General features: G+C 37.0%; 1 protein-coding gene across 2 annotated transcripts in view; it reads right to left on the reverse strand.

Moving 5' to 3' along the window:
• Positions 1 to 630: 630 nt before the first annotated feature.
• Positions 631 to 24,185, reverse strand: part of trim67 (tripartite motif containing 67) — a 60,586-nt gene continuing 37,031 nt past the window's right edge. The window contains exons 4-10 of one of the 2 annotated variants that reach the window (XM_073855651.1): positions 24,016 to 24,126; positions 22,786 to 22,939; positions 20,280 to 20,437; positions 19,821 to 19,959; positions 5,601 to 5,904; positions 4,389 to 4,551; positions 631 to 805 (exon numbers count right to left, since the gene is read on the reverse strand). In XM_073855651.1, coding sequence (XP_073711752.1) covers positions 761 to 805; positions 4,389 to 4,551; positions 5,601 to 5,904; positions 19,821 to 19,959; positions 20,280 to 20,437; positions 22,786 to 22,939; positions 24,016 to 24,126 — 1,074 coding nt within the window. In that variant the 3' untranslated portion in view covers positions 631 to 760. Of the gene's footprint in view, positions 806 to 4,388; positions 4,552 to 5,600; positions 5,905 to 19,820; positions 19,960 to 20,279; positions 20,441 to 22,785; positions 22,940 to 24,015; positions 24,127 to 24,185 lie in introns of both variants that reach the window. The other variant, XM_073855650.1, reaches the window with a different exon arrangement.

Consider the following 24,185-nt stretch of genomic DNA (forward strand, 5'->3'; position numbering starts at 1 on the left):
CCATTAAAAAGATGAGAATTTGTAGATTTGTGAACTAAAGAGACTGTAAACATCACCACTGTCGATATAAAACAGGGGCTTTGGTTTATCCAGCTCTTATTCAACCCCTAGCAAGCAACCCAGTGATGTGATGAGTTTTTTATGCCACATTAACCTGAGACTTTATGGCGAGCAGTTAATCTAAAACATTTTCAGTTGTTTGTTATTTTATCTCACTTGCTGACATATTTAATGTCTTGATTTTTATCATTTAAAGTGTTTGTCTGTAAACATGGGAATGAGTTGTAAACACTGAAATGCAAAACACTGACAAGACCACGAGAGATCTAATAATCAGGTTATTTATCCCACTAAATCTGTATCCCCCTGCTAACACATTTAATGATATGTTGGTTTTAATACTTCAATTGCATTTTTTGAAGCCGAGCAAATCTTTAAAGTTACATTCTGTTTGAGGTATGTGAAAGGGTTCAGGCTGAACTTTTAAAACTAAAAAAGTGTTTGTGCTCTGGGGTCTGATTTCAGATTCAGCCGCCGGTGGGAAAATTGCCTGCGGCTTGTTTGTCTGTAAACATGGAAATGATTTGCAAACACTAAAATGCAAATCATTGACACGACCACGAGATGAAATGTTCTGTAAAAGTCTGATCATTTATTCCACCAAATTTGTATCCGATTTATATACGAGCTCTGCGATGGAGAGCGTTCACTGTGCTGTTTGATAGCAATGGTCTCGTTCATTCTGTCAGGTCATAGATGATCACATGATGGGTTTTGGGACTTCCAGACCTGTGATCAAAGTCACCTGTGAAAAGACACATTTTAGTCATTATATTGATGTGTTGATCACTAGAAATGAGATTTAAAGCTGCAATCTTTAACTTTTGCCTCTGTATCGCTATCTCCGTTAGAAACATAAAATTGCAGTTAAATTGAGTCATTTTTGTAAGTGCGTTGTGCTTTACCCTGCTACTCTATGCGGATGAATTTGATGTCTAATCACCTTCATTATACATTGACATTACAGTTAGAAATACATCCTAACATGTGAACAAGTACAGTACAGTAATGACTAAATGAAAATCTTACCCTGAAGCCTTGCAGATTATATTAACTTTATGTGTTTGAGCATGAGCGCATTCATTTTTTGACACTATGCAGTTTGAGCTTTCATTGTTTTAGCTACAGATGATTCCCCAAATGTAACGAGATAATAAATTGTCATGTTTACACAATATTCCCCAGATGATCAGCGTTTAAAACTAGGTCCGCATAACGATTAATCACAACTAATAGTTTGCAAAATACATTTGGGTTTAAATCATATATGTGTTTGTACTGTGTTTAATAATTATCTATATATAAATAAGAAATATTTAAATTTTTATATTTTTATATAATTTATACTACAGCGGGGAAAATAAGTATTTGACACATCAGCATTTTTATCAGTAAGGGGATTTCTAAGTGATCTATTGACACAAAATTTCCACCAGATGTAGCCATCAAGCCAAATATTGAATTCATACAAAGAAATCAGAACATTTAAGTATACAAGTTGAGTCATAATAAATAAAGTAAATCTATAAATATATATATACAGTCTTGTTCAAAATAATAGCAGTACAATGTGACTAACCAGAATAATCAAGGTTTTTAGTATATTTTTTATTGCTACGTGGCAAACAAGTTACCAGTAGGTTCAGTAGATTCTCAGAAAACAAACAAGACCCAGCATTCATGATATGCACGCTCTTAAGGCTGTGCAATTGGGCAATTAGTTGAAAGGGGTGTGTTCAAAAAAATAGCAGTGTCAACCTTTGACTGTACAAACTCAAAACTATTTTGTACAAACATTTTTTTTTCTGGGATTTAGCAATCCTGTGAATCACTAAACTAATATTTAGTTGTATGACCACAGTTTTTTAAAACTGCTTGACATCTGTGTGGCATGGAGTCAACCAACTTGTGGCACCTCTCAGCTGTTATTCCACTCCATGATTCTTTAACAACATTCCACAATTCATTCACATTTCTTGGTTTTGCTTCAGAAACAGCATTTTTGATATCACCCCACAAGTTCTCAATTGGATTAAGGTCTGGAGATTGGGCTGGCCACTCCATAACATTAATTTTGTTGGTTTGGAACCAAGACTTTGCCCGTTTACTAGTGTGTTTTGGGTCATTGTCTTGTTGAAACAACCATTTCAAGGGCATGTCCTCTTCAGCATAGGGCAACATGACCTCTTCAAGTATTTTAACATATGCAAACTGATCCATGATCCCTGGTATGCGATAAATAGGCCCAACACCATAGTAGGAGAAACATGCCCATATCATGATGCTTGCACCTCCATGCTTCACTGTCTTCACTGTGTACTGTGGCTTGAATTCAGAGTTTGGGGGTCGTCTCACAAACTGCCTGTGGCCCTTGGACCCAAAAAGAACAATTTTACTCTCATCAGTCCACAAAATGTTCCTCCATTTCTCTTTAGGCCAGTTGATGTGTTCTTTGGCAAATTGTAACCTCTTCTGCACATGCCTTTTTTTTAACAGAGGGACTTTGCGGGGGATTCTTGAAAATAGATTAGCTTCACACAGACGTCTTCTAACTGTCACAGTACTTACAGGTAACTCCAGACTGTCTTTGATCATCCTGGAGGTGATCATTGGCTGAGCCTTTGCCATTCTGGTTATTCTTCTATCCATTTTGATGGTTTTCTTCCGTTTTCTTCCACGTCTCTCTGGTTTTGCTCTCCATTTTAAGGCATTGGAGATCATTTTAGCTGAACAGCCTATCATTTTTTGCACCTCTTTATAGGTTTTCCCCTCTCCAATCAACTTTTTAATCAAAGTACGCTGTTCTTCTGAACAATGTCTTGAACGACCCATTTTCCTCAGCTTTCAAATGCATGTTCAACAAGTGTTGGCTTCATCCTTAAATAGGGGCCACCTGATTCACACCTGTTTCTTCGCAAAATTGATGACCTCAGTGATTGAATGCCACACTGCTATTTTTTTGAACACACCCCTATCAACTAATTCAACTACTTGCCCAATTGCACAGCCTTAAGAGCGTGCATATCATGAATGCTGGGTCTTATTTGTTTTCTGAGAATCTACTGAACCTACTGGTAACTTGTTTGCCACGTAGCAATAAAGAAGTGTACTGAGGGCCTTGGTTGTTCTGGTTGGTCACATTGTGCTGCTGTTATTTTGAACAAGACTGTATATATATTTTAAATTATACATATATGTGTGAAGAAATAGACAGCATGTGTGTTAAATATGAGTGCAACAGCAAATGGTCTGAATACTTATGACCATGTGATATTTCAGTTTTTCTTTTTTAATAAATTTGCAAATAATTTCATGTCTGTTTTTTCTGTCAAGATGGGGTGCTGAGTTTACAATAATGAGAAATTAAATGAACCTTTTTGATTTTAGCAAATGGCTGCAATGAAACAAAGATTGAAAAATTTAAAGGGGTCTGAATACTTTCCGTACCCAGTGTATATATACAGTACATAATTATTATACACAGTACACACACATATGTAATGTAAACAAAATCTTTTGTTCTGGAAATGATTAGTCGTGATTCATTGTTATGCAGCCCTTTTAAAAACTTTACAGATTAACGCTGCCATCTACACTGTAAGAAAATTCTGAAAAAAAATCTCGTAAATTTTGGCAGCTGGGGTGCGGGGGAAATAGCGTAAAATAACAGGCACAATAAATTACAGAATTTTTCTGTAAAACAAAAATATTTTTTATGTTAATTTACAGATGACAAGTTTAAACTCTAACCAACTTCTGTAAACAAGATATAAACACACGTGATATAGGGTCATCTTCTTTCTGTTTACAGACTCAAAACGTATTGTTCAAGTTATATTTCTCACAAAATACAACCTATAAAATGGGGTACGATAAGGAGTTCGTTTTGAACAGTGTTTTTTATGTATTTACTGAACAACTTTTTTTCCGTTTTACCTGAATAAAGTTGTAGATTGCAGCTTTAATCATTCTGGTTCACATTCAATCAAATGCTTTTATTAACCAGGAAAGTTTCAATAATTAAACTATGAAGAAAAACACAATAAAAAAATATATCGCCAGTAATGTTGTTAAAGTCAAAATAAAATAGAAATTAAAAACTTTTTTTAATATTATGGTATTTTTTTACAAATGACTTTAAAGTGCCCTCATAACAATCAACGATCCAATCAATTCTCAATGCATGAATTTAAGTTCAGCCCTAAATTTTTTATTTCAGAAGGCGTTTACATGATCTCAAAAAGAACATAACAGAAATGAGATCTCCATTCCCAATCCCATTAATTATTGTGGCTGTAGATAAACAAAAGTATGGATCTGCTGCTCACCTGGACGTTGCGGTTAAGACTGACCGCAGGCATGAACACACCTTCCAGGTTCTCGAACGCCATGGGTCCATGCTGCTGCTTGTTAATGAAGAAGGTCAGTGTGTGTTTGGTCAGGTCTAACAGAATCCCCACACTCGAACCTTTAGTGATGCCACCCTCAGCCCTGCACGAGAGAGACGAAACAAAAATTAGGACATGGGAAATATGTCTAAATCTAAATAAAAATGGAAAGAATGAAAAAAGAAGTGGAAACAAGAACCAGGTAAATGTCCGCACATTTCGGATGTGTCAGTCAGCACGAGTAAATTCATTTTCATGTCTTGTCGTGTTCCTATTTTTACATCACCCTGGTCCTGCACTTTATTTTCTAATTTCTACATGTTTAAAACCAAAACGTCCAGATGCGCAGATGCTTTGCAGGGCTCCAGACTAACTTTTTCACTAGAAGAACAGTGGCCCCCAACTGAAAATGTTAGGGGCGCAACCAGAAAATTTAGGGGCACACACTGTAAATCAACATGCTAGCCAAATATTCACATTTCTACTAATTTCCACTGTATTACTAATATATACTTTAATGATAGATGCAGAAAGTACAATGTGTGGTTTCAAATTTCACATGTCAATTTCAAATGTCACATCACAAAAAAAAGGTCAAATTTACTGGTCGCACATGTGCGACTAGATGTAAAATTCAGTGGCACACTCTCAAATTTTATTTGGTGGCAGTCTGGAGCCCTGAATAGACACACATCTTTTGTATTAAGAAAGATTTGGGACGGTACACCAATCAGAAAGCTTTCAACTAAAGATCATTTAAGATATAATTACTATGTGGAGCATTGGGATTGCTAAACAATGACTTGTACTTATTTTCATATTAAAAAAACTCAAATTCTACCAAAAATCTACATTTTTTAATTCTTTAGGTTGTTTTTTTAAATTTGACTATGAACATGCACATCAGTTCTCAGTGACAGTAAACAGTAAATGGCAAATCTCTCATTCATTATGAATTTGAATTCAAATATTACGCCTTTTAAGAAGCTGACGCATTTTACGACCCATTATCAAACGCTCATTGGGTTTGGTGTAGGGTTAGGGTTGTAACATTATCGATAAAATGGTTAAAGGGAAATTATACAGCAATCTTTATGGTACGAAATGTGGATAAAATCTGACCAAATAATCTTACCAAATGAAAATGCTTACCTGTTGGTGTGGGAGTTGTTGTGCATGAACCAGGAGCGATTGTTATCCACATACATGGCCCAGGCCTTGTCATCCTTTCCCAGCATCATGTCCTTCATCGTATTAATCCGTGCCACGCCGAACGCAGGGTCAGGGTGGTTGTCATAGCGATCCACAATAAGCTCCCAGTAATGGACGCCTTTGGAGAAGGCAGCCGTGCCGAGCACCACCCGATCATCGTAACTGTTACACGTCACTGTCTGGTTGTCATTAGACAGGACGATGTCTCTGTGAGCTGATGTTGGGTCAAAGCTGAACCACGCCACTGCGGATGAAAGATGAAATAAAGGTGTTCATGTGCTCCCAATAATTTATATTTACTCTTTTAAAAACCCACTCTCCAATGTGAGCCAACCCCATATTACAAATATTGACATTGAGAAACAGCCAGGGTGTGTAAATGGTTCTTCGTCTGCGGCGCATATTGAGTTTCTGCACGAGAGCGCCCTCTGGCTTTTGGATGTAGTGGCCTTTCACTGTAATTCATTTAGAAGCATAGCAAACACTATTAACGGATTCTGCCAACAAACTGGTATTTCTGAATTGTGCAAGGCTGAGTTAAGCAGATTTGAAGCGAAAGTATTTGATGAATGTGTAATACGTGCCAAGAGCATTAGCGCATTATTTGACAGAAAACTTCATAAAATACAACAAATACTCAAAAGCTAAACATGTCACATATCTTTGGAAAGCAAAAATTCTTGTGAATCGAATGATGTAATCCATTTTAAGATACAATCAACACAGCAGGTACAATTTGTGTCTTTGTTTAGGCATTTTTTAGCCTTTTTCAGGAATGCTAAAATATAATTATCTCATTTTTGATGAAGGTGGCGTTTTTTGTGCTTTTGCGTCTGAGTAAAACCGTCACTTGTAGTAATAAGGATGTAAAACAGTGTAAGTAAAGTTATAAGTGGCTGATTTTACACATAGCAGATTCAGTACTTCAGTGACACATAAAATATTAATTAAAAAGGTATGAAATATTTAAGCTGGCACACTTGTTTCTTTCCTTTGACAACAGACTGCATGTAAGGAACTGTAGTAGAAGTCCAGCTGTGCTAATGAAATGTTTTTTTATCTTAGATCAGACGTTGCTTAGTTTAGTTTTATCTTGGTGTGCAAACACCAGTTTACTCTCTTTCTTTTAGCTCATAAACAACTTAACTGTTATTCTGGCTTTATAACCTTAAGTGTGTCTACTCTAGTGCTGCACAATTAATCGCATCGCAATCGCAATGTCAGCCTGTGCAATTATATGACAGCAAAATGTTGCAATTATATTAAATAAATCTATGTGTGGACTTATGGAAAGAAATCAGACTCAATATTATTAACAAATACATGCACAGTTATCTGTGAACTGGATGCATGTTACAAATGTATTTTACTATCCACGAACAAATGTCTTTAGATTTGAATATGTGAAATTCAGAATTTGAATGAACGTGTATCGATTTGTACAAATGTACAAATACACATGTTTTATTGTGTATTCAAATATCATAATTTGCGCGTGCAAAAAGGGAGATGTGCATTTGTGGATCGGGTGACGCGCGTGCGTTGGTCCCGTTCTGTTCATTTGTGTGTTGGGACTTTCATTTCGCCGTTTAAAGCATTTTATGAGCCAAATACAAACAACTATCAATGAATGAACTAAAAAGATGTCTTTGATTTTGTGTCTGCGAATTTTAATATTTACGTGAATGTGCATCGATTTGTACAAACAGAGACATATTTGTGAATTCAGTTGGCATATTTCGTATCATTATTTCACAATTTGTGCACGCAAAAAAGAGGATGCGCATTTGTGGATCGGGCGACGCGCGTGCATTAGTCCTGTTCTGTTCGTGCGAGTTTTGGGACTTGGGTTGCGTGGTTTGCGTTGGGGGATCCACGAGCACAGATGTGCTATGAAAAGAGTCAACACTAGGTGTCAGTCTAACAGGGTTTCACACATGGCGGTGAATTATGTTTTCTGTGTTTCCCTTTAGTCTGGTGTTTTTATAGCATTACGTTTATTATCTATATATATTAAATGTTTAATGGCTTGGCTACTGAGATGTGTTTGTGTGTGCATGTATGTAATGTATCTTTATTGTCCTTTAATGGTAAGTCAATTATTTTTACAGTATAATTCACTTCATTTTAAAAAGTAATACTTTCATGTATTAAACTATACCATTTATTAAATATTTCATAATTTTCCTATTTTCTATTATTTCTTTTTACCTTATATATATATAGCCTACGTGTTTGTTCTACAATTATTGTGTTACATGCATAAAAATTAATATGCCCCAGCCTGTTTATATATAAATAACACTTCACATCATGGGTTTGTGCTATATTTATTAAGAATGTCCACATAATAATTATTAAAACAATTTTATTAAAACAGGTTATAAATAATACCAAAATAGAAAACTGGGGAAAGTATGAAATATTTAATAAACTGTATTATATAATATATTATATAATTTTTTTTTTGTTTTTGTATAAACCATTCAAATCTTTAGTCTTTATAAATATATAAAAACATACCGTGATAAAAACGCTACACTAAAGGGAAGGGAACAGACTTTGACAGAACACCAGAAATCAGTTGCTTTGCTTAGGACCTATGCTGTTATCCCAAGCCCGTAGGCAGGGGGGGTTCGGGTGGTTCGAACGAACCCCCCCTCACTGCCAAAAGGTCCAGAATTTAAGGTGTTTTTTCGCTTGATTATTGTCATCATTGTTTTAATCAATGCTTGTGACAAATATTATGGGTTCCTGTTTCAAATTAATATGATTATTGAAGCTGGACGCATGATTTCTGATTTTCTGATGCTCGTTTTATTTGACTCAATGCTCAGCGCTCGTTTGACTTCTGGCTGCGCTGCGCAGACCGATCGGCATGTGACGTCTTAGCACCGCGAGACCGATTCAATAGTAAATGACTCAGTATGCTTTTAAATAGATCTCGCGGTAGTGTGGTGTCACAAGCCAACAGGTCTGAGCTGCACCCCATTAAGTAAGATAAAGTCAAAATTATTCCGAGATGACCAATAAACTCAGACCAGGCAGACAGAGGTGCAACACACACAGGGGTCAGATGCGCAGTTAGTGGAAGTGCAAGAAAGATGTAAGTAATCAAACGCTGACTATTATACAGTTTAATGATGTGAGATATGAAACGCAGTGATTGTCAAGGTGACAAGACAAGAAACATTACTGCAGCTGAGCACATATGGGTGTCCAAATTTAATGCGCTGCTTAACTCCCTCCAGTAATTCGCTTTCCATTATTCAGCGTGTTTATTAACAAAATTCAACGCCACTCTTTAATTCTTTAAGATATCTTTTTTACTGTATGATTAGATTCACTGTGTTGTACTGAACTGCTGCGAAGCTTGAACTTGAAAACGCGACGCATCACGTGCGTCCACCGGTAATGCGCGTGCACGGAGTTTAAATGAGCCCATATTCATCTTTTGGCTTAAACATTTTATTGCATTCGGTCTTAAAGCCCAATAAACAGTACCTGTTGAAGTCATTAAAGTTAATTAAACAACAAAAGAAGAGAAAGTCACTCCTATACCCTGCTAAAAAAACAGCATCAAACCAGCATGGACCAGCATGGGAATTATGCTGGTCTATGCTGGTTTAGCTGGTGGTCACAGCATACCAGCACCAAAACACAACATATGCTGGTATGACCAGCGTGGGATGCTGGTGCTAATGCTGGTTTAGCTGATGCTAATGCTGGTTTGGTGCTGGTTTAGCTGGTGCTAATGCTGGTGCTGATGCTGGTTTGATGCTGGTTTAGCTGGTGTTCACTAGCAAACCAGCACCAAAACACAACATATGCTGGTCTTGCTGGTATGCTGGTTTTTTCAGCAGGGTAGTGTTGAGCTCTGCTATTAAAAGTAAGTTTAAGGTTTATCGTGGAATTTTGATTTTCTGAACAACTTTTACTAAAGTTACTGCAGTTAACAAGAAGCCGTTTGCTTCATTAACAGACATTAAATCAGATGTGAGAAGTTTAGAATTAAGGCTTGCATTATGTTTACATCTTACACAGTTAGTATAATGCATGCAGGGCAAGAAGAATATTTATCTGATGTGGGGTAATGTGAAGTAATCGTAGATTCATTTATGCTTTTTTTAATAATTACAGTTTTCTTTCATGGGATATGGACCCCCTAAAGTAGCCTCTGCCAACCCATTTATACAATTCTAGTTCCCTGCATTACTGATGTTGTATTTAAGCATATTAAGTGTATAATAAGTGTGTGCATATTTTGAATTAATTTAATAAACTAATTATTGATGGCCTTTAGTAAATTCACTAAAATGATCCTATATTCAGTAAGCCTATGTTTACTGACAGCCCATTGTGCGCAGGATGGTAAAATAATAATTACAATGCATTCCTATAATGACCAACACAAATCTTCTGCATACTGACATGGTTTGAAATATATAGTTATTTGATTCTTTGGTTTTCTGATGTTTTTTGAAATTCATATATGTAGAGCAGAGAAATATTTTTTTCCTGGGGTGCATGCCCCAGAAAAATACATATATGGACCTCCGTATTTATAAAATCCTGCGTATGGCCCTGCTCATAATTAAATACAAAACGGAGGAGGAAAACTGCAAAAAAGGTCCACTTTTTGAAAAAAAGAACCCCCCCTTTCAATAGGCTGGCTACGGACCTGTATCCCCAACGCCAAACAATGTATAATCTGATATAGGAGTCTAAATTTAATTAAGATCCTAAATCAGATTATACGTTATTTAAGGTTATGTGAATAATAGCCTATATTTAAGCACTTATAGAATATTGTATTAAGTAGCCTACTTATACACACTTTGAAGTGCTGAACTGCTGATCGGTTCATAAATTATGAACGAAAACATGATTTATAAACGTACATAATTAGTATGATATAAATTGTAAAAAGTCTGTTGCCTGTTGTTAAAAGCGCTCCTCAGGCTTCGTCTTTGGGTCGTCAGAGGGATTACTCGCCCGAATATTAACATTTACTAAATTTCCCATCGGCCCGTACCTGAGACTGATTGCGCGCATCGCCTGTTCTTCATTTGGTGGACTTTATTTATTTCATTTAGATCTTCATTTAGATCTCACCAAACCTGTTCGGTGCGAAGTCTTGCTTTGCCATACGTTGCTGAGCGTTTCTTTGCCTATCTTTACTTGGATTTATATATCCCGACTGTTTATTGGATTAGTATAATCTAATAAAAATGTAATGTACTGTCACCCAGATCAGGAAAGGCAGTAAGGATCCTGATCTGAGTGACAGTACATTACACACACGGTAACGTTTTTTTATTAAGCTCCTAAATCAAATTACTGATTAAATTACAAATAATGTCACTGAACTAGTTTTGTTGCAGTGTCGGACTTTCCCTTGCGGTGATTTTGCGTGGCGCTGTATGCAATTTTACGGCCTTTATTTACTAAAAATATAATTTAAATCCAGAACAACGAGGTACACTAGAAGTTGGGTGCTATGCCTTAACCCTTATGAGAAGAAACATCATCAACACAAGCTACTACAGCTACATTTAAACAAAAATACATAAATAAATTAAAGAACATGGTTTAGGCTTGTTAAGTGCAAATTTTCAGAGCATCGGTATACAGAACACTGCGCTGTAAATGTACAAAACGAATGCAATACACAAGCACTGTATATTAAATTAGGCCATTTTCAATAATATATTAGTATTCTCATGAAATGCGTACAAATAACACGCAGTTTGATTATCGTGCAATACAAAGGCTACATAAAATTACAATTTTGAGTGAATATGTTACGCAAGTCCTTCCTGTTTCCTTATGGCTCATCTATTCGTGTTTTTTAATAATTGGTTTCTCATTTGTTTTTTACCATTGTCTCTTGGGTTTGGGGTTAGAGTAAGTTTTTGTAAAATAAAATGATATCCAAACCCAATCGGCAATGGTTTAAAAAACAGACAAAAAAACAACGACACCAAACGATGCGCCATTTAAGTGAACGGGAAGGACTAGCATATGCACGCAAAATGGAATTTGGCGTAGGCTATGTATTGCACGATAATCACACTGATTGCTATTCATACGCATTTGATGATAATAGGTTGATTAGATAAATTAATGTTTATCTATAAAGTATGAAAACGAATGAATCAGTATTTTGGCTAAATTAAGATGGATCATTTCAAGATCATTTTCAGTCATTTAGATTTTGTCATCATTTCAGAACAAGCTTATTCTATCTATAACAACTTACATTATATCATGTGTGTTTCTTGAATATATGTTGAAAATATATATAAAAAAGTACAAAATAAAATCGTTCAGCTCATGGGGAGTGAACAAAAAGACGTTAAAGTCTCTCCGCAAGGACGTGCTGAAACTGTCGAGTCGACAGATGATCATCATGCTTAAAATGTTTCACCCAGAAATTAATAATGAAAACTTGAATATCTAAATGCCCAGGTAAGAGTCAAGTGTTCAGTCAGTTCACAATAAAGAAAAAAGCCAACGACATTGGCTGCAGCTTCCTCATCCACGGGCGGATGCCAGATACACAAAGAAAAAACTATAAAGGTTTAAATGCTGGTAAAAAACGTCAATTATATTATGGCATTTTATATTTGTGTTGATCAGTTAAAGTTATTTTAATCTTTAATACTGCATCTGCAGACAATCTGCAGACGACGCTATCATTCTATTATCTCAGTTTCACTTTCTCACGCATTCACTAGCCAGGCCCGGATTAACACAGTGAAGTGCCCCCCCCCAATATATTTTATTTATTTATTTATTATTTTAAACTAGTCATTCAGGGCTCCAGACTAACGTTTTTGTTATTATGAGCAATGTAGCCCCTGACTGAAAATTTTAGGAGCGCTAGCAGAAAATTTAGGGCACACCTTAAATAAGCCTGCAATGCAATATTTTGACATTTTCCCAAAATAACTGCATTACTGAAAAATACTAAATAGACTTAACTATGCAGTTGCTGCACATGTCATCATTATGCACAATTAATGAAACTTTCAGAATAGGAAGTTATGAATCAAAGATTCATACAACCCCCTTAACTATAGGCATAAGATACATATAGGCTACAATAAGTTATATCTATAGCATACTTTAATGAGATGAGTGGCAGGGCAGCAGTTTACAGGCTTGTATCCTTTACACGTTTCTCATCTTTTATCTAGTTTTCCTTGGGCACTGATGTAGACCTTTATTCTCGTCTATAATGTTTTTAGTGTTAATGTAGGCTAAAAGTTGTCCAGCTCTCTTTATCTCTCATCGCTGTAATGTTTAACCGGCACGGTTCTGAGTGCGATGTGTTAACTTTACCAGGGCTGCGTAGATCCATCGGTAAAATCAACCGAGCGCATGGTGACATAAAACGATATACGCGATTACGCGTCATGCAATTGAGCGGTTAAAACCCGATCGTGCATTCCGTAGTGCCCGCACATGCTCGAGTACTTGTAAAAACGTTTTGGCCGCAGTCTGGAGACCTTGGTGACCCCCTATTGCCTGGGGCACTCGCCCAATATTGACAATCCAGCCCTGGCTGTAGCCTGTGATTTAACGAAATGACCTCTTACCAATTTATTTGGCCTTCATTATACATGTATGATGTGAAAAACAAGAAGGTCATAGCTAGTTTCATTAATTCAATGTAAAAAGCGCCGTGGTTGCATTCATGCGGTTGGCTTGTCAGTGCGGTAATACAGGATTGCGTTAATTAGTAGGTCCTAAGCAACTGACTTCAGGTGTTCTGTCAAAGTCTGTTCCCTTCCCTTTGGTGTGGCGTTTTTGTCGCGGTGTGTTTTTGTATGTTTGTAAAGACTAAAGATTTGAATGGTTTATACTAAAAAAAACCCCAATAATTTAATGTATTCTACAATACAGCCTATTAAATACTTCACACTCTCCCCAGTTTTCTATTGTGGTATTTTTATAACCTGTTTTAATAAAATTGTTTTAATAATTATTATGTGGACATTCTTAATAAATACATAAATATAGCACAAACCCATGATGTGAAGTGTTATTTATATATAAACAGGCTGGGGCATATTAATTTGTATGCATGTAACAAAATAATTGTAGAACAAACTCGTAGGCTATATATATAAGGTAAAAAGAAATAATAGAAAAATTATGAAATATTTTAATAAATGGTATAGTTTAATACATGAAAGTATTACTTTTTAAAATGTTTTAAATTGTAAAAATAATTGACTTACCATTAAAGGACAATAAAGATACATTACATACATGCACACAAACACATCTCAGTAGCCAAGCCATTAAAACATTTAATATATATAGATAATAAACGTAATGCTATAAAAACACCAGACTAAAGGGAAACACAGAAAACAGAATTCACCGCCATGTGTGAAACTCCGTTAGACTGACACCTAGTGTTGACTCTTTTCATAGCACATCTGTGCTCGTGGATCTTTCAATGCAAACCACGCAACTTAAGTCTCAAAACTCGTATGAACAGAACAGGATTAATGCACGCGCGTCGCCTGATCCACAAATGCGCATCCTCTTTTTTGCGTGCACAAATTGTGAAATAATGATACGAAATATGCCAACTGAATTCACAAATATGTCTCTGTTTGTACAAATCGATGCACATTCACGTAAATATTAAAATTCGCAGACACAAAATCAAAGACATATTTTGGTTCATTCGTTGATGGTTGTTTGTGTTTGGCTCATAAAATGCTTTAAACAGCGAAATGAAAGTCTCAATATACAAATGAACAGAACGGGATTAATGCACGCGTGTCACCTGATCCACAAATGCACATCTCCCTTTTTGCACGCGCGAATTATGATATTTGAATACACAATAAAACATGTGTATTTGTACATTTGTACAAATCGATACACGTTCATTCAAATTCTGAATTTCACATATTCAAATCTAAAGACATTTGTTCGTGGATAGTAAATACATTTGTAACATGCATCCAGTTCACAGATAACTGTGCATGTATTTGTTAATAATATTGAGTCTGATTTCTTTCCATATGGACTTGTTAACACAAACTTTCTGATAACACTTTGATGATTTTCCTTGCTGTTTAAAAAAAGAAAGAAAAACGAGCAAAAAAGGCAGTGCATTTGTGGCATGCACGTGTGTGGTGTGCGTCGTCACTTGTGTGTGCGCAGCGCAGAAATACCAGAGCGAAGATGGATGCAGAGGAGATTGACAGTGAGCTGGTAGCTAAAAAAAACTCTACGTCTGTTGTATGGCGGTATTTTGGATTTAGGATTACTGACACTGAGCAGTTGCTACATCACGTGGCAATACGAAAACATTTCTAGTTTTACAAATACACATTTTAGCATTATCACTAAACTGTGTGTGGATTTTCCTTAAAACCCATCAAGTTGACTCATGATACCATTTATTATAATCGCAATCGCACATCACAATATTAGCATGAATAACCGCAATGGGAAAAATTACCCAAATCGTGCAGCCCTAGTCTACTCTTAAAGGCAGAATAGGCAGGAATTATCTAAAAAAAACTTTTTTGCAAATTTGTTTAGGCTGACTTTGTATATCAATGCATAAGTAGAGTGTAGGTACTCTGAAAAAGAGAGTGTGGAAATCGAGTGTCTGTATGCCTCTCGGCACTGTTTTAAACACAGCTAACTTTTCCATTCACTCCACCCCCTCCCTTCTGGGTTTCTTCTTAAGCCACGCCCCCAAAACACATGAACGCGCGAATTACCTCAGACAAGCGGAGAGGAAGGAGCGCGGTGCATGTAATAACATCAAGTCACAATCACATGTAATAATACACCTAACTTTATCACTAGGAATATAAACAGATGGCTTTTATAAACGCAGTGGCGGTTCTACACGGAGGCCAAGGGTGGCCCGTGCCTCTGTAGACATGTCACTGGCCACCCCTGTGGCCACCCCGTGCTGACCAAATAAAAAAGTATAAATTTATTTAGATTTTACACGCGAGCGCCAAAAGCGGAACTAATGCGACGCAACGTTTTACACGGGCAAATTAGAGCGACGCACCCAACCACTGCACTGTTGCCGGCTGCGGGTGATGCTCGGCGAGTGTCTCAATTTGTTCCCAATCTCCCGATGTTGTGAATGTGTATGCAGGTTCGGGCAATGGTAAGAACTCTAGCTCACTTGACATTGGGACACTACTTATTCTCCTGTGACGTGGCTGCGCGTTGTGATCATTCACAGCTGTTACTCATTAACAACCGGAAAAACCAAAATCTCGCTAACTTTTTAAAGTTTACACATTGTAAAAAGCGCTGTAATTATGTTCTTACATATACGTGCATAAAATTGGAGGAATATTATTAAATGTTACATGTAAAAATCTTTAAAATAAATATTATTTTAAATATTGAGTAGATTGTGGTCCCTAACTGTCTAGCAGTGTGTGTTTATATTTAAACTAAAACAAACGTTTGTCTTTATAAAAGTTTGCATTTCATAAAGTTTATTGAGTAGGCTGCGTGATTTTCGGAGGGCTTTAGAAAAGGTCACATGATTTCCAGTAAGGGAACATAGGGACCATCGATGCTCACTGGTTTTTGCGTTGCATGGAATTTTTAGGTAACTAACGTTTGGCATAATGGCAGACTACCAAACCACAGTGCCCTGACTACTGAACAAGGGAGCTGATGAGACCCCAGCTCCTCTTTTGCACCTGCACTCACTCTTGTATTAAATAAATATGTATATGATTTTAAAGTAAAATAAAGTTTAAGGGGTGGTTTCCCGTACAGGGATTAGACTAGTCCTAGACTAAAATAAATGTAAGAGCTGTCCAACCTAAAAAAAACTGGCAATGCCATATCTTAAAATACATCAGTGTCCTTGTTTTGCTTCAAAATGCACACAAGTAATGTTTTTAGTAAGGCATGTTTGTTAACTAGTTATATTTCCTAATTAAACTAAGGCATAGTCCTGGCTTAAACTAATTCCTGTAACCACCCCTAAAATCTTTAAATATAATTTCTTGCCATTTTTTTATGTGCCCCTCTGGAAAAACACTGGCCCCTCCTTGGCCCCCCTAGTGAAATTTGTCTAGAACCGCCACTGTATAAACGGATGGCTTTTAGTACTCACTCAGCCAGTGTTTTGCATGGAAGAGTTTCTGTGATGAAAGCATTGTTGACTCTAACGAGGACTACACTCCGCAGACAATACTGCTACCGCATCATCGACTCGAGGAAAAGCCACGCGATATTTCCTCTCGTTTGATTGCTTCGTTTATTCCTTTTTTGCCTTCGCTGACTGGATATGCAGGTACTGTAAGATGTGAATGCAGTTTCTGTGAGTTGTGAATGCTATTTCTCTGCTGTACTATTGCTCTTCCTATTGCCTTGTGCACGTTCAAATCAATCGGGTGTGCGCATGTCTGGGCAGATCCCATAGCAACGGGTGGAGCCATGGTCGCGAGAGAGAGTGATATTTGAGCAAGCTAATCATATGTTTCGTCCCGGATGGAAATAATTAACTGTGTTTAACACAGTCGTGAGAGGTCTACAGACACTCAAGTTTTATACTCTCTTTTTCAGAGTACTTACATTTTAATTATGCATTTGTATATAAAGACAAGACAGTTTAGACAAACTTGTAAAAAAGTTTTTTAGATAATTCCTGCCTACCCTGCCTTTAAACCAGCGGTGAGACCAGAAATTTTAAAGTTAGTGGACCTTGATGAAATAGGGTGGACCTCGATCCCTACTCTCAAATGACATCATTTTACAATTACAAGTCAATGGAGTTGGCAAAAACTACGATAAAACCTGTTGGAAAGCATCTTTTGCAGCGATTTTTGTGTGAGCATATCAGTGAACACCCCTGACCACTCGATGAGTTTCACGTCTTTGTTAATGAAAGTTTAATGCATTTTAGGAAGGATTGTTTCAGTGCACCATTAAACCCATTGTAGAGGTGGGAGGTGAAATAACAAACACCCGAAAATTCTCGGGCCAGCATCATATGTCGAAATTTCAGTCAAAACCGTTCTATTTCATCATAAACAATCTGAAAACAGGGCTTTACGTGTAAAATACCGAACTTGTCCTTTAACATAATGACACAAACATTAGCAGATGTTTTGAGGGTACTGCCACTTTAAGACCGGAAAAGCACCAATCCATACCTGCGTTCAGCCCGGACAAAACATTGCACACTGCGCACACTGAAAACAGCTCACTTAAACATATTCTTGCGCTCAAAAATTAAAAATGGCTTGAATGTTAACATTTGCAAGGTTTAGAAACACATGCAAATTTTAAATTTCTATATTTATTTCTGAAAAATGCATATTTGAGCGATTATTATTAAAGAGATGATTATAATTTATGCATGATTTCTTCTGCTTTCTCACAAAAATATTTTGTGCCGGGGTGAGTGTGTGTATGTGTGTGCATGCATGCATGTGTGTGTATGGCTGAATTATGCAAGGACACTAGACCTCTGCTCAAAGTGTTTTGGATGCATTCAGTCCTTTAAACTTACTCCACTAGCGGGTCAAGGGTTCATCATAGGTTAGTCATACAGCCTACAATACGACCTGAAATCATAAAGCCTACGATACGACAGCATTAAACTTTATGCAATAATGCATCCTTAACTCATCTCAACCTGATACGATCTGAAATCTGCTAAATTTATAGTCAGGATCCGTTACTGGGTCATGTCAAAGATTAAAATTAATGTGAAATCAAACTTTGATGCTCCTGATCTCATTATTAGATGAGACTTTAACCTGGATTTCACAGACATGGTCACAAATGTCCTCATCTGTTTTTTAACTCTTTCCCGTCCAGCGTTTTTTTTTTTGCCAGCCAGCGCCAGCATTTTTTATGGTTTTCACAAAATTTGAATGCCTTCCAAAAAAAAATTTCTTTAAATATACACTCTAAAAAAACAAACGGTGCTATATAGAACCAAAACTGTTGCTTTGGATCGTAATCATAGAAGAACCGTTTTTAGTGCCATATAGCACCGGTGAAGCACCAGTGAAGCACCTGTGTAGAACCATAAAGGGGCCATATAGAACCACTATAGCACCACATATGGTTCTACGTGGCACTATGCGGTTCTGCACAGGTGCTTCACCGGTGGTATATGACACTAAAAACGATTCTTCTATGATTGCGAGCAAAGAGCCACTTTTGGTGCTATATAGCACCGTTTGTTTTTAGAGTGTATGAACATACAATGTATCAAATAAAAAACAAATCCTCTGCTTTCTAACAAAAAAGTTTATCCTGCCATCATTTCTTCTCATTTTATCACCTCTCATATACGTTTTGAAATAACTAAAATAATTGCGAAGGACTTTTGTTGGAGATCAGAATCAGAGCAATCCTCAAAACATACACAGAGTTTGAACAGTTTGCCTAGTGAATAATAGCGAAAATATGGATTGCCAGGAAAAAATCGTTGGCAGGGAAGTGTTTTCTTATTAATTTATATCAATTTATATTAATTATTTTAATTGAACTCAGCAATGGCGGTGGAAAGAGATAATGAATATTAAAGGAGTTCACATCTGTTCTGAACTCTTATTGGCTGCTTCATCCTTATTGTTTAGTCAAAGTCATCCATTTTAAATGAATAACATTTTTTATAACAAAAAATGTTTTAAAACAATTTTTTTTAAAGAAATATTACATTTCTGTCCACAAAACCAAGTTCAGACATTTAGCATACACCTTCAAATCTTCAAAAAGGTTCATAAGGATAAGAGAAACAGTGTAGAAGAACCTGACACTTTCGCTGAAAGCATCTGCCATTAAAAAACGTATCTGTTGTTGATTTGTTGATTTTGTGTGTGTGTGTGTGTGTGTGTGTGTGTGTGTGTGTGTGTGTGTGTGTGTGTGTGTGTGTGTGTGTGTGTGTGTGAGAGAGAGAGAGATTCTCTTTAAAGAGACTCATACACAGCAGGGGTTTCTCCACTTTATGATCAAAGACCATACCAAGATACAGTAAGAGCATACATAATGTAAAGCTGACAAATTGTGTATTTATGTGTGTGCATGAGCAAAAGAGAGAGTGTTTCAAAAACACTTCCAAAGGTAAACTAAAGAACCCTTATCAAACAGCATTCGACCAAAACACAGAAAAACACGCACCGTCAGACGTCTTCAGAACTATGACTTTACTGTAGGATCCCACACCAGCGGAGTTATACGCTTTGACGCGAGCGTTATACGAACTGTTGAAATGAAGGCCGTCTACTGTACAGACTGTCTCTTTACCCACATACACCTCCTGAAAGATCAAAACAGACAGAAAGAAGAGTCAGAGATGAAAAACACCTAAAAAAGACTTTCTGTCGCTTAAAAAGATAAGAGACAAAGTTGTGCTGTGTGTGTGATGAATTATAAAACAAGCTTTAGACATAACCAGAGGCTGAGAAACACTACATCTGCAAGCTTTGAAACAACTGGATAACCTAAAGAAACTTAAATCAGTAGTTGCCAGCTGGTCTAGTGTGGATGATTTCTCATATTCTTTTCTTCCTACTTTACATATTTTTGTACTTTACATATTTTTTCGCTTGACTATTGAATTTAAATACAATTTTGTACCCGGTAAGGTCCACCATTTCCGTCATCCAGCTCCAGCACGTAACCTTCTACAGGCAGGGCCTGAACTGTAGTTATCCTCCAGGCCAGGGTGGCGCTGTTGTTCCGCGTGCAGCATTTTTCCAATTGCAACAGCGGTGCGGGGGGAACCGTAGGGGTCTCTGCTGGAGGACAAAATTTCACACGGAACACAGTTAAGCACACATTTTTTGTTGCAGCAAAGGATAAATGAAGAGTTCGGTTCGAAAACGCAATAAACGCCAGTTTTTTTAAATGAGTTACTGACAAAATCAGTATTATATCAGGTCAGTATTTAAAAGTAAATTCTTAATTTTACGCAAAATCCAATATCCACCGTGTTATTCGGTCATCTTTTTCACTTTTTTCCCCAAAACACGATAAACGCCACTCCCCCTTTTCTGCAGAATGCAATAAATCTGCTCAACCAATCACAGCGCACCACACATTGTAAACAAATAATGGCGCCGCGTTGAATACACACAGAATCCTAGTTTTCCTCATCTTGTACTTCGTGATCAACAAACAAACAAAAACAAAATAATACTTTTGATGGCATTGATAAACCTGTTTTGGTTTTCTTTGGCAGGAAAGAAACGTAAGCCATCAACATCTAATAATTTACACGAGAGGCACTTGGGAGACGGAAAATGCCGGTTGGTTGTTCCCCCAACAGCATCAAGCTTCTGTCATGCTCACGGCGCATTCACACGGGGCGTAAGCATTAACGCTTAACGGAAGGCTTGTCTGAAGCGTGGCCAACAGCCAATCACAGTGGCCGCTACACATGCTCCATTCTTCCATAAACGTAATTGGCTGGCTCTGTCTAGGTAATTTGCATAAGGCGATCTGATTGGCTGACGCAGGCGTTGCCGCTTGAAAAGTTGAGAAATGTTCAACTTCTGCCGTGAGCAACGGCACTGACGCGGCGCCGACGGATCCACAATTCAGTTCGGCAACGCATGACGTCACCCATTAAAAGTGAATGGGAAGCGTTAACGCTGAAGCCCCGTGTGAATGCGCCGTAACACATTGACCCCAGAGGATCTTATTAAAAACTTTCCATTATTTTACTCAAAGTCAACGAAAATCGAGCAGGACCAAAACATTTTGCAGCTGATCGCTGTCAAAAAAGTTCAGCGACGACGTCCCAATGATGACAGCAGCAATGACAGTGTTCTTAATATGACAAAGTAAGTGTTTTGGCCATTAATGTTTATTTTTTAATCAGTGTGTTCAACTAGTCAACTAAATGAATATATCATGGCAAAGATTAATGCACATTTATACATTGATTCAATAGATTTATAGCATTTGGGAAAAAAACTTGGATTTATTGCATTTTGTGGAAAAAATAATTTGTTTTTATAATAAATCTTTGAAAATCAAGTTATGGATTAGATTTTTTTGTTTTTATAACCTAAAGTGCTATGTGAAAGTTTGTAACAGAAAATAGTGGTTTTCATCTTGTCACTTTCTTGGTATAGAAAACACATTTTTACCCAAATTAGTCAAAATGGATTTATTGCGTTTTTGGAACCAAACTCTTCAAATAAAGGTAAACATGGAGTGACATGCACGGGACCAAGCGGTTCCTGAAAGTCTTGGGTGTCTCTAAACATACAAGGGAAAGGAGCTGTGGATTTGGGTGGGGTTGGGAATTTCAGGACAACGGTTGGATATGAGCAGCTCTGAAATACCTCCGGTGCTCTCCGCTTCATTCTGGTCACCACATGTATGCATTTGTTTCAATAATGTTGCCTCCTGACCATCTGAAAGATGATAGTGGACAAAGCAGGTGTTGCACGTGTGAGTCTAAATGTAAAACTGAGATTATGGCTCGTTCACCTCTTAAATCAGGAATGATGGAATTAGTGCAGGGCTCCAAACAAACTTTTTTAACTAGGAGCACAGTGGCCCCCAACTGAAAAATTTTAGGGGCGCAACCAAAAGATTTAGGGGCACACACCGTAAATCAACATGCTGACCAAATAATGACATTTCTACAAATTTCCACTGTATTACTAATAAATACTTTGATGATAGATGCAGAAAGTACAATGTGCTGTTTCAAATTCAGTGTCACATCATAAAAAAAAGGTCTTTTTATTTTTAAATTTAGTGGTTGCACATGTGTGACTGGATGTAAAATTCAGTGGCACACTCTCAAAATTTGGTGGCAGTCTGGAGCCCTGTAGTGTTATGGATTGTGTCCGGACAGCTGTCAACAAACAGCTTTGGCATTTCTTAAGGCAGTGGCTCTGAAATTTACTTTGAATTTGTGCCTCTCAGATGAGCAGCCACGAGCCGCCACTGAGCTTTACACAAGAATGCGGCCTCAACTCAACTTTTTGAAAAGATTCATGTTATTATACTTATAAGTAATGTTAATGCGTGTGTTAGTGTGTGTGTGTGTGTGTGTGTGTGTGTGTGTGTGTGTGTGTGTGTGTGTGTGTGTGTGTGTGTGCGTGCGTGCGCGTGCATTTGTCACCTTTACACTGAGTGAAGTCCAGCTGAAGAATAGACTGCATCAGAGGATCTGTGTTGATGTTTAAGGCAAATTCTGGGCAGACCTTTGGCTCCAGCGCGCCTTTCACCCATTGATCCTGAGAGGCTTGGACACGCTTTATCAATGCATCTGAGATCTTACAGAGGAACCAGAGAGAAACATTAATCATCTGCAATGTTCACAGAGATAGTTCAGGCACTTGCTTTGTTTACTTGTATTAAAGCGATAGTTCAACAAAAAATTAAAATTACCCCATAATACCTAAAAAGACACATCCATCACCTTTCAGACGAACACAATTTGAGTTATTTTAGTGAATGTAGTTGCTCTTCCTAGCTTTATAATGATAGAAATAAGGCCCACGACTTTCAAGCCCAAAAAGAGCATCCATCCTTTAGGGATAGTTCACCCAAAAATGAACATTCTGATTGTAACCATTGACTTCCATAGTAGGAAAAACAACTACGATGGAATTCAGTGGGTACCGTCAACTGTGTGCATAATTTATCACAATACTTTCATAATATTTGTATCCTTTTTTTGTCTGAAAGATGATGGACATATGTATCTCGGATGGCTTGTGGATGAGTAAATCTTAAAGTAATTTTAGTTTTTTTGCTGAACCAAAGAAATTACATGGAATGAATTGCACCTCCTGAAAATTTTATTTACATGCACATCTGTGCAATTTTACAGAATGGTTGGGACACTGGGAAAATATCTCAATAAAAAGTCTGTCTGTCCCGAATAAGCCAAGACAACTTGGTCGACTTTTGTTGCTACACCACCTCCCAAAAAGTATCCCATGAAATAATTATTTTTTATTTAGCTTTTTTATTGATCACAGTCTTGTGTGACAGCCGGCTATATTTTATATTTCACCCTTTTCAGAATGTCTGTTAGGCAGACGCCTATAATTTAGGTTATGTGTTTTGTGAGGGCACTTGAGGAAACATCACAATTGATGCTTAATAAATATTTCAGTTAAGTTGATCTGCAGCAATTTTCACCGTATGAAACATCAATTATTAAAAGAGTGTAACTGCTGAAGATCAGAATAGCAAGTAAACAACTTTCAATTAATAAAATATGTTTTATTGAGTCTAAATAAACATTTAGTGTATTTAGATGTGATACATTTATTTATTTTATTTGAAATAAAATATGTATTAATACTGTATCTGTCTGCATGTGGTGTTTATTTGTGTATACCTGTAGGAATCCGCTGGGATCGTTCTCTTTAATAACCTCTAGACAGAATTCCATCATTCCTGTAGTCTGTCGGAGCTTCATAGTGCAGTGGGTTATCTGATCCTTGACCGTCTGAAACACACAGAAAGAGGATATGATTACCATTTATCAAAAGACTAACTATTAGAAAA

Source organism: Misgurnus anguillicaudatus, chromosome 18 (assembly GCF_027580225.2).
Source record: "Misgurnus anguillicaudatus chromosome 18, ASM2758022v2, whole genome shotgun sequence".
NCBI lineage: Eukaryota > Metazoa > Chordata > Actinopteri > Cypriniformes > Cobitidae > Misgurnus > Misgurnus anguillicaudatus.